The sequence below is a fragment of the Eriocheir sinensis genome, chromosome 42 (genome assembly GCF_024679095.1).
Source record: "Eriocheir sinensis breed Jianghai 21 chromosome 42, ASM2467909v1, whole genome shotgun sequence".
NCBI classification, from domain to species: Eukaryota; Metazoa; Arthropoda; class Malacostraca; order Decapoda; family Varunidae; genus Eriocheir; species Eriocheir sinensis.
Genome location: NC_066550.1, coordinates 13366191 through 13376190, shown reverse-complemented (window position 1 = coordinate 13376190; position 10000 = coordinate 13366191). Strand labels below are relative to the sequence as shown.

The 10000-nt window shown below is 43.9% G+C and overlaps 1 protein-coding gene across 8 annotated transcripts in view; it reads right to left on the bottom strand.

Moving 5' to 3' along the window:
• LOC127010059 (broad-complex core protein isoforms 1/2/3/4/5-like) overlaps positions 1–10000 on the bottom strand; it is a 104001-nt gene that overhangs the window by 19641 nt on the left and 74360 nt on the right. The window contains exon 6 of one of the 8 annotated variants that reach the window (XM_050883876.1): positions 2093–2513. The exons of 5 other annotated variants lie outside the window; for them this stretch is intronic. In XM_050883876.1, the coding sequence (XP_050739833.1) occupies positions 2245–2513 (269 nt within the window). In that variant the 3' untranslated portion in view covers positions 2093–2244. Of the gene's footprint in view, positions 1–2092; positions 2514–3101; positions 4696–9770 lie in introns of those variants that run through there. 2 more of the 8 variants (XM_050883860.1, XM_050883861.1) reach the window with 2 other exon arrangements.

Sequence of the window (10000 nt, the reverse complement as noted above, 5' to 3'; positions counted from 1 at the left end):
GGGTGCTAGGCCAGACACATCGTCACCCTATTACACCTGGTCACCCTATTTCATACAGGTTAGGGTGACACTTCCCAATTTTCATCTTTTACGAATTGATAAGTCAACACGCACCCTATTCTACGGTTACAAGGGTGCTAGGCCAGACATATCACCCTATTACAGCCCACCCTATTTCACATACATTTAGGGTGACACGCCATTAGTATCACCCAATTTTTCACCTTTACGAATTTGTGAAGTCCACCACACACACCCTATTTCACGATTACAAGGGTGCATGGCCAGACACATCATCACCCTATTTCATACTAGTTAGGGTGAAACGTCCCCAATTCTCACCTTTGCGAATCTGTTAAGTCCACACACACCCTATTTCACGATTACAAGGATGTTAGGTCATACACATTGCCCTGGTACAGTAGAGTCACCCTATTCCATATGTATTTAGGGTGACATACCTCCAATTTTCAACCGATTTTCATATTTACGAAGTTGGTAGGTCGACACACCCTATTTCACGATTACAAGGGTGCTAAGCCACATACATCACCCTATTACAGGAGTCACCCTATTCCACTTAAGTAGGGTGACACGCTTCCAATTTTCACCCATGAACTCAGATTACGAAGCAAAAAATTCACTTCAGTTAGACCCAGGGTTAAAACAAAGACCCTGGGACAGTCTTATTTTGAATTACGAGGGTGTTTCTGGGCCAAGAACTCACATAACCAGGGTGTCTTAGGCCAAATCTCACCTTAGTTAGACCCAGGGTGAAAAAATAGACCCTGGGACACTCTTATTTTGAATTACGAGGGTGTTTCTGGGCCAAGAACTCACATAACCAGGGTGTCTTAGGCCAAATCTCACCTTAGTTAGACCCAGGGTGAAAAAATAGACCCTGGGACACTCTTATTTTGAATTACGAGGGTGTTTCTGGGCTAAGAACTCACATAACCAGGGTGTCTTAGGCCATATCACCTTAGTTAGACCCAGGGTTAAAACAAAGACCCTGGAACACCCTTATTTTGAATTACGAGGGTGTTTCTGGGCTAAGAACATACAACCAGGGTGTCTTAAGCCATAATTTCACTTCAGTTAGACCCCGGGTTGAAAAATAGACCCTGGGACAGTCTTATTTTGAATTACGAGGGTGTCTTAGGCCAAGAACTCACATAACCAGGGTGTCTTAGGCCATAGATTCACCTTAGTTAGACCCAGGGTGAAAAAATAGCCCCTAGACACCTTGTTTCACTGTACGGCGATGACTCAGGCCCCAAATCCATCCAAAGTACCCTAGAAACGCATTATTTTACATTACGAGGGTGTCTTAGGCCCCAGATTCCGCCCTAGACAGCCCCAGGACACATACGAAGCGGGTTCTGAGCAAGATTTTACCCTAGACACCCCCAGAGAACACCCTAATTGACGTTGAGTGCTTCTTAGGCTCAAAAAACACCCCAGAGAGTCCCAATTTGAAGGTACAGACACCAGAACACCCAATTTGACGTCACAAGTGTTTCTTAGGCTCAAAAAACACCCCAGAGTCCCAATTTGAAGGTACAGCCCCCAGAACACCCAATTTGACGTTACGAGGGTTTCTTAGGCTCAAAAAACACCCCAGAGAGTCCCAATTTGAAGGTACAGACACCAGAACACCCAATTTGACGTTACGAGTGTTTCTTAGGCTCAAAAAACACCCCAGAGAGTCCCAATTTGAAGGTACAGCCCCTTCACCACCCTGGAACACCCTATTTTCACATTCCGAGGGAGTTACAGGGCCCAGACTTCACCCTAGATAACCCCAACTTGAAGACACTATTTCCCCATTTCAAGGATTTTAGGGTCATAATTTCACCCTAGACGCCCCGGAAAACTCCCTTATTTGACGTTACGAGGATTTCTCAGGGCATGACCTCACCCTAGACCACCCTAGATTGATGTTTCAGCCCCCAGAACACCCTATTTGACGTTGAGGAAGGCGGAGGGGGGCCAGAAGCTCACTCTCTTTCACCCTAGACCGCTCCACATTGATATTTCAGCCCCAACCTATTTCTTTCACCCTAGACCGCCCCAGATTGATGTTTCAGCCCCCAGAACACCCTATTTGACGTTGAGGAAGGCGGAGGGGGGCCAGAAGCTCACTCTCTTTCACCCTAGACCGCCCCATATTGATGTTTCAGCCCCCAGAACACCCTATTTGACGTTGAGGAAGGCGGAGGGGGGCCAGAAGCTGACCCTCTTTCACATTTTGGGCATTTTCAGGCCGCGGTGGCGCATGGAAAAATGATTGTGCAGCGAGTTCCTGGTTTTATAGACATTCCGGCAGATCGGGCAGGGGAAGATATGCTGGAGGGGCGAGTGTTTGTCCTCCATATGTGTCCTGAGGTTGTACTTGTTGGATAGCACCTTGAGGCAGAATGGGCAGGCGGCGGGGCTCCCTCCCTCCCATCCTCCGCCACCACCGCCGCCGCCACCACCACCACCTCCGGCAGCCATGACCATCACACCGCCTGTAACGAAGGGCATACATGTCCGTCAGTGTTGCTTCCTCTTCTTCCTCATCTTCCTCCTCTTCTTCCTTCCTCCTGGCTACTTGTTTATCTTCTTCCTTCCTTCCTGCCTGCCTGCCTGCCTGCCTTCTTTATGCCTGTACTCCAATCTCCTCCTTCATTTTGGTTCTCCTCCTCCTCCTCCTCTTCTTCTTGTTTTGGTTCTTCATTCTCCCGTGTTTCCCTTCCCTTCCCTTCTCTTCCTTTCCCTTTCTTTCCATTCCTTTTTCTTCCCTTCCCTTCACTTCCTTTCCTTTCCCTTCCCTTTGTTTCTCTTCATTTCCCTTCCCTTCCCTTCACTTCCTTTCCATTCCTTTTCCTTCCTTTCCTTTCCCTTCCCTTCCCTTCGTTTCTCTTCCTTTCCCTTCCCTTTCTTTCCATTTATTTTCCTTCCTTTCCCTTCCCTTCCCTTCCCTTCCTTTCTCCTCCTTTCCCTTCCCTTCCTTTCCCTTCTCCTCCTTTCTCTTCCCTTCACTTCTTTTCCTTTCCCTTTCTTTCTTCTCCTTTCCTTATTTTTCCCTTCCTTTATTCTCTCTCTCTCTCTCTCTCTCTCTCTCTCTCTCTCTCTCTCTCTCTCTCTCTCTCTCTCTCTCTCTCTCTCTCTCTCTCTCTCTCTCTCATCTTGATTTTTTTTGTTTTTTGTGTCCGTCAATATTAATTAGATTAGTATTTAACTAATTAATCTGATATACTTTTTTTGGGGGGGGAGCGAAATTATGGTGTTGGCAATAGTGATTTTGTTATTTATTATTTTATTTCTCTTTATTTTTGTTTTGTTTTTCTTTCTATTGTAATTGTAACCTCGTCTATTCTTTTTTTTTTTAATGTTCTTTTCGTTCTTGTAATAATTATGTTCCTTTCATTTCTCATTGTTGTGTGTATCTCTCTCTCTCTCTCTCTCTCTCTCTCTCTCTCTCTCTCTCTCTCTCTCTCTCTCTCTCTCTCTCTCTCTCTCTCTCTCTCTCTCTCTTAGTGTAACAGAAAAATACTGCAAATTATTTAAAATCGAGTCACAAATTAAGACAAACATTTCTCTTTGCATTGTTTTGTTCGTTTGTTTGGTATTAGAAAAGAGGAGGAGGAGGAGGAGGAGGAGGAGGAGGAGGAAGAGGAGAGGAAGGAAGGAGTATGGACGTGTAGTAATCGTGCTAGTAACGTGTTCAGTACAGGTTATCTCTCGTTGTCTACCTGTACAATACCTTAATACCTTTCTATACAGGTGAACACACACACACACACAGACAGACACATAGACCCGTTGGAAGGCAATCAGACTCTTGAGGTAATAGCTAAAATAGGCTTTATTCTCTCTCTTTCTCTCTCTCTAACTTACACACACACACGCACGCACACACCGGGATAATATGACACACACACACACACACACACACACACACACACACACACACACGTACACACAGCTATACAAACACACATACACAGTCATACACTCACACAAACACACATACATATAGTCGTACAAACACACACACACACACACACACACACACACACACACACACACACACATTCACACAAGCACAAGCGATGTATGGCACTGCGGGTTCCCTCCTTTTCGTGACTTCCGTGGGCTACTCCAGGCCGGGGAAGGACTGGAAGGAGGGCAGGGACTGGGCCAGGGTCTGCGCCATGGCCTGGATTTGTTCATGGGTCGGGCCGCCTTCCAGGGGCGTGGCGGGCAGCTGGGCGGCCACCTCGGCTAGGGACGGCCCCGGCCCCGCTGGCTCGGGCTGCATGGGGCACACTGTCTGCTGATGTTGTTGTTGTTGTTGCTGGTGTTGTTGTTGCTGTGATCGTATGTCAACAGGCACGGAGGTCGGTATGGGCGGCGGTGGCGGTGGCGGCGGCGGGGGCGGTGCGCGGATATGCTGTTGCTGCTGGGGCTGCTGGGCGTGGGCGTGGGCGTGGTGGTGGTGGTGCCGGTCCCCGCGGTGCACGGTGGAGGTGTGGGTGGCCAGGGAGTGCTTGGTGGAGTACACGCGGCCACACAGCTCGCAGGGGAAGCGCTCGGTCTGGACGGTGTGCTTGTCAAGGATGTGCGTCTTCAGGTTGTACTTGTTGCTTATGATCTTGTTGCAGTACGGACACACGCACGCCGTATGAAGCAGGGACCGCCGCCCACCTGAAACACAAGACACACCTTAGTGGCGCCGGCGAGGTGTGCTGTGGGCGGCGGTGCGGGCGGAACGAGGCGAGGAGGTTGTGGTGGTGGTGGTGCATGGGTGGTGGTGTGGGCGGGGGCGGTATTCCTCCCCCTACCCCTTTTCTTCCTCTTCCCCTTCCCTCCCCCTCTTCCTCCTCCTCCTCCTCCTCCTCCTCCTCCTAAACCTTGAAACAGTCCACACGATTTATTCTTATCATTTTTTTTCTCTTCCTCTCCTCCTCCTCCTCTTCCTCTTCCTCTTCTTCCTCTCCATACATTCTACATATTACACCATTTAACCTTATCGATATTTTTTTTCCTCCTCCTCCTCCTCCTCCTCCTCTCTTTCTACGCTGTACAGATTATGAGCTTAATCTATTGTTCTTCTTCTTCATCTCCTCCTCCTCCTCCTCTTCTTCCTCCTTCCCAACATTACACAATATGCAAATTTTATCTTTATTGTTTTCTTGTTTTCCTCCTCCTCCTCCTCTTCTATATTCCTTCCTTCATCTCCTTTTCAGCTTCTACAGGAATCTATATATTTTTTATTTTTCATTCTTTCTTTCTTTTCCTTCCTTCTTTCCTATCCCTTTCATTCTTATACGAGTTTTTTTTTCTTCTTCCTTCTTCCTCCTTCTTCTTCTGTTTCTCTATTTTTCCTTCTTTCTTTACTTTCTTCTCTATCCCTTACAGTTTTATACAAGTTTCTCTCTTTTTTCCTCTTCCTTCCTTCCTTCCTATTCCTGCTTATCTCTTTTTCTTTCCTTCCTTCCTTTCTTTCTTCTCCTCTTTATCTTTTTTCCTTCTCTTCCTTCCTTCCTTCCTTCCTATCCCTTACAGCCTTATATACGAGGTTTTTCTATATTTCTTTTTCTTCTTTCCTTCCTTCCTTCCTTCTCCTGTTTATTTCCTTTTTCCTTCCCTTTCCTTCCTTCCTTCCTATCCCTTAAGTCTTATATACGAGTTTTTCTTTATTTTCTCTTCCTTCCTCCTCCTCCTGTTTCTCTTATTTTCCTTCCTTCCTTCCTTCCTTCCTTCTCCTGTTTATTTCCTTTTTCCTTCCCTTTCCTTCCTTCCTTCCTATCCTTTAGTCTTATATACGAGTTTTTCTTTATTTTCTCTTCCTTCCTCCTCCTCCTCCTCCTCTTGTTTCTCTTATTTTCCTTCCTTCCTTCCTTCTCCTCTTTATCTCTTTCCTTCTTCCTTCTCCTCTTTATCTCTTTTTTCCTTTCCTTCCTTCCCTCCTTCTCCTCCTGTTTATCTTTTTCCTTCCTTTCCTTCCTTCCTTCCTTACTGTCTTAAACACGAATTATCTTTAGTAACATAATTAACGTAAAGAAGAAAAGAACATTAGGAGTCTATACAAGAGGTTGGTTACTTCTCTTCCTCCTCCTCCTCCTCCTCCTCCTCCTCCTCCTCCTCCTCCTCCTTTCCTTCCTTCCTTAAACACGATCTTTCTTATAATATAACGTAAAGAAAAGAAAAAGAACATTATTTACTGTCTTAAGCGAATATCTTTAGTAACATAATTAACGTAAAGAAGAAAAGAACATTAGGAGTCTATACAAGAGGTTGGTTACTTCTCCTCCTCCTCCTCCTCCTCCTCCTCCTCCTTTCCTTCCTTCCTTCCTTACTGTCTTAAACACGAATTATCTTTAGTAACATAATTTCCTTCCTTCCTTACTGTCTTAAACACGAATTATCTTTAGTAACATAATTAACGTAAAGAAGAAAAGAACATTAGGAGTCTATACAAGAGGCTGGTTACTTCTCCTCCTCTTCCTCCTCCTCCTCCTCCTCTTCCTCCTCCTCCTCCTGGTGTTGGATAAGGAGACGCAGAGTAACGTTCACTTTTATTTTCACTATAAAAAACCTATCCTGTTTGGCACCGACACGACTGGCTCACACACACACACACACACACACACACACACACACGCACGTACGCACAAACCAGTCAGGATTTTTTTATATATATGATCATACACTTAAGAAATGCATTATATTTATTCGCTAGACCTTTTTTTCTTTTTTTTTTCTTTTTTTTGTGGGCCATCAAGGTCTCGGGGACATGTTTGACCTTTGCCCCCTGTGTGTGTGTGAGAGAGAGAGAGAGAGAGAGAGAGAGAGAGAGAGAGAGAGAGAGAGAGATAATAAGATAGTCTAGAATAGTGTTCAGAATGCAGTAGGTCACACACGATAGATAGATAGATAGACAGACAAATAGATTAAGAATAAAACACAAATTCTGCCTATGACTTGAACTCTTTCAAGAGGAGGGTATCAGGACACCTCTCCTCCCGAGTTTGACCTTGCTTTTGGCCGCCTCTTCTGATTCTTTTATGGGAGCATGGAGTAGCGGGCTTTTTTTATTGTGTTTTTTTTTGTGCCCTTGAGCTGCCTCCTTTGTTGTAAAAAAAAAATAATAATAATAATAATAATAAAACACTGAGGTAAGTAATGCACCCAGGCAAGTCGTAGATAGATAAATAGATAGATAGATAGAAAGAGATAAGTTAGTAATTAAAAAAAACTTAAATAATAGATAAAAAAAGATCTATTAGTCATCACACACACAAACACACTAGAAATAGATAGATAGATAGAAAGACAGACAGATAAATAAAGAGAGAGAGAGAGAGAGAGAGAGAGAGAGAGAGAGAGAGTTAGTGGTACAAAATCGTAAATATAGATTGTCAAAACGGACTAGATGAGTTAGCAAGTTAGTTAACACGCGAACACTTACTTACACTAGAGAGATGGAGAGTAGAGAGAGGGAAGAGAGATAGAGAGGAGGAGAAGGAGGAGGGAAGGAAGAGAAAGGAGTAAAGAAGAGATTAGAAAGAAGAAAGAGAGATAGACAGGAGAAGAAGGGAAGGAAGAAAAGAAGCATAGAAGAGAAGCATAGAAGAGAGATAGAGATTAGAAAGATGGAAGAGAGATAAACAAGAGGAGAAGGAGGAAAGGAAGAGAAAGAAATATAGAAGAGAAAAAGAGATAGAGATTAGAAAGAATGAAGAGAGATAAACAGGAGAAGAAGGAAGGAAGGAACACAAAAGAAGAAGAGATAAGAGAGAAGAGAGTAGATAGATAAGAGTAGATAGAATAAGAAGGTAGATAGAGATATAAAGATAAACAGAGATAAAGAGAGAGATAAGATGACAGATAGATAGAAGAGATGAGATAAGATAAAGATAGCTAGAGAAGAAGGTAGATAGATAGATAGATAGATAAAGAAGAATAGAAGACAGAGACAGATAGACAGAGAGATAAGGTAGATAGATAAGAAGGTAGACAGATAGATATAGATAGATAAGGTAGATAGATAGATAGATAGATAAGAAGGTAGATAGATAGATACAGATAGATAAAGAAGAATAGAAGACAGATAAATAGATAGATAGATAGATAGATAGATAGATTTAGAGTATGTATTAGTAGTAGAAAAAAACACTATTAGTAAAAACAAGATCCCATTAGCTAGCAAGTTATTTAAAAGACAAACAGATAAACAGAGATAGATAGATAGATAGATAGATAAACTCTGATAGATAAAGATGAGGAATTATTTACCGATACAAAAAAATAAATATTAGTATAAAAAAACGAGAGCTTGATAAGTTAGTATAAGTTAGCTGGCACACACACACACACACACACACACACACACACACACACACACACACACACACACACACACACACACACTTAATACTACACTTTTTTCCTTTACACTTACATATCAAAACACAACACTTAGATTACACTCCGTCTGCCCTGAATCCTACTACAGCTACTACTACGACTACTTAAACTACTACTACAGCTGCACACACATACACACACACGCACACGTTCAGTAGAAATAGGGCTTGTATCATAGGCACATCTGAATCCCTTTCCGCACGTTCGATCCCTTATATTATGGGTTTCAATCCTATATAGAGGTTCAGATCCTTTATGTAATACTGTTCTGAGATTTCTGTACGTGATTGAGTCCTTGAGTAGTTTCAGATTCTCCTGTTTATTGTTTATCGTTCAATACTTCTTTATTTTTTTACAGTTTCCAATTCTCTTGTTATTGATTTTTAGGTTTTCAATACTTTCTTTAATTTCTTTTAGTTTCCGATTCTCCATAAGGTGTTCCCGATCCCTTCTCCACACGTTTTTGCAATCAATTAAGTTTTCCAATGCACAAGAAGCTTTTAATCCTCACTTGGGTAACTGTAAACACGATCCAATACTCTTAATGCAGTCTCCAATCCTCCTTGTATCGTTTCCAATCCTAAACGTCTACGATCAAACCATAACTTCCAACGCATCATAAGTAGCTTGTAATACTGATGGGCTAAATACCTTTCTATACGGTTGCCAATACTCTATAACAAATGCTGATCTCAATACTCTTCTATGCGGTTTCCAATACTCTTTAACACAGCCTCCGATCCTGTTTCCCGTGTCCAATCCTCTCCGGGAAGGGTTCAGATACGCCTTGAATACGGCCCGACGGGAGTTATATCGTCTATGAAGCTTGGAGTTGTCTTGCAGGAACCTTGTGATTGGCTGGCTTGGCGGTGACGAGTCTGTGATGTGTGGTTAGTGGAGGTTAGTGTGTTGGGGTGTTCACGATAGCCGGGTAGATAGGCCACGCCCCCTTCCCGATCTGAGCACCAATGAGAACCCTGCTTCAACTATCAGCCAATCATATGACTCTTAGGGTATAAAACAAAGACTAGTTCATTTAGCTGAGAAATCCTATGTCTTAAAATGAGTGGGCGGGGCTACTGACTGGCTTTTAAATCAACCAATGAGGTGCAAGCATCAGAAAAGGGGAGGAGCCTATGTGCCAAGCTGTCCTGAACGGGCTATTCTTGATTAGGATGGCGGTGTTGGAGGTGGTGTTGAATGGTGTTGAGTGGTGTGTGTTTCTCCACGTCTTAGGCGGCAGCGGATCACTAAATATTAACCGAGTAGAAGCGATTAGTGACTAGACGAAGCACAGCGCTGGTTAGGGAGGGGGAGGGGGAGGGGGAGAGGCAGGATGCTGGGATGCGGTAGAAAAGATTGTGACATGGTGGTGATGGTGATGGTTAATATTAGGCTGTGATGTAATAGTGATGGTGGTGAGTGGGGCGGGGGTGTGGTGAGGTGTGGAAGGGTGAGTGGGCGTAAGGGGTGGAGGTGCGAGGTGTGGCGGCTGCAAAGTAACGGAGTGGAGAGTGGAGTGGGTGGGGTGATGAGTGCGGCGAGAGGGCCTAAAAGTGTGGGGGTGGGGGGGGCTGTG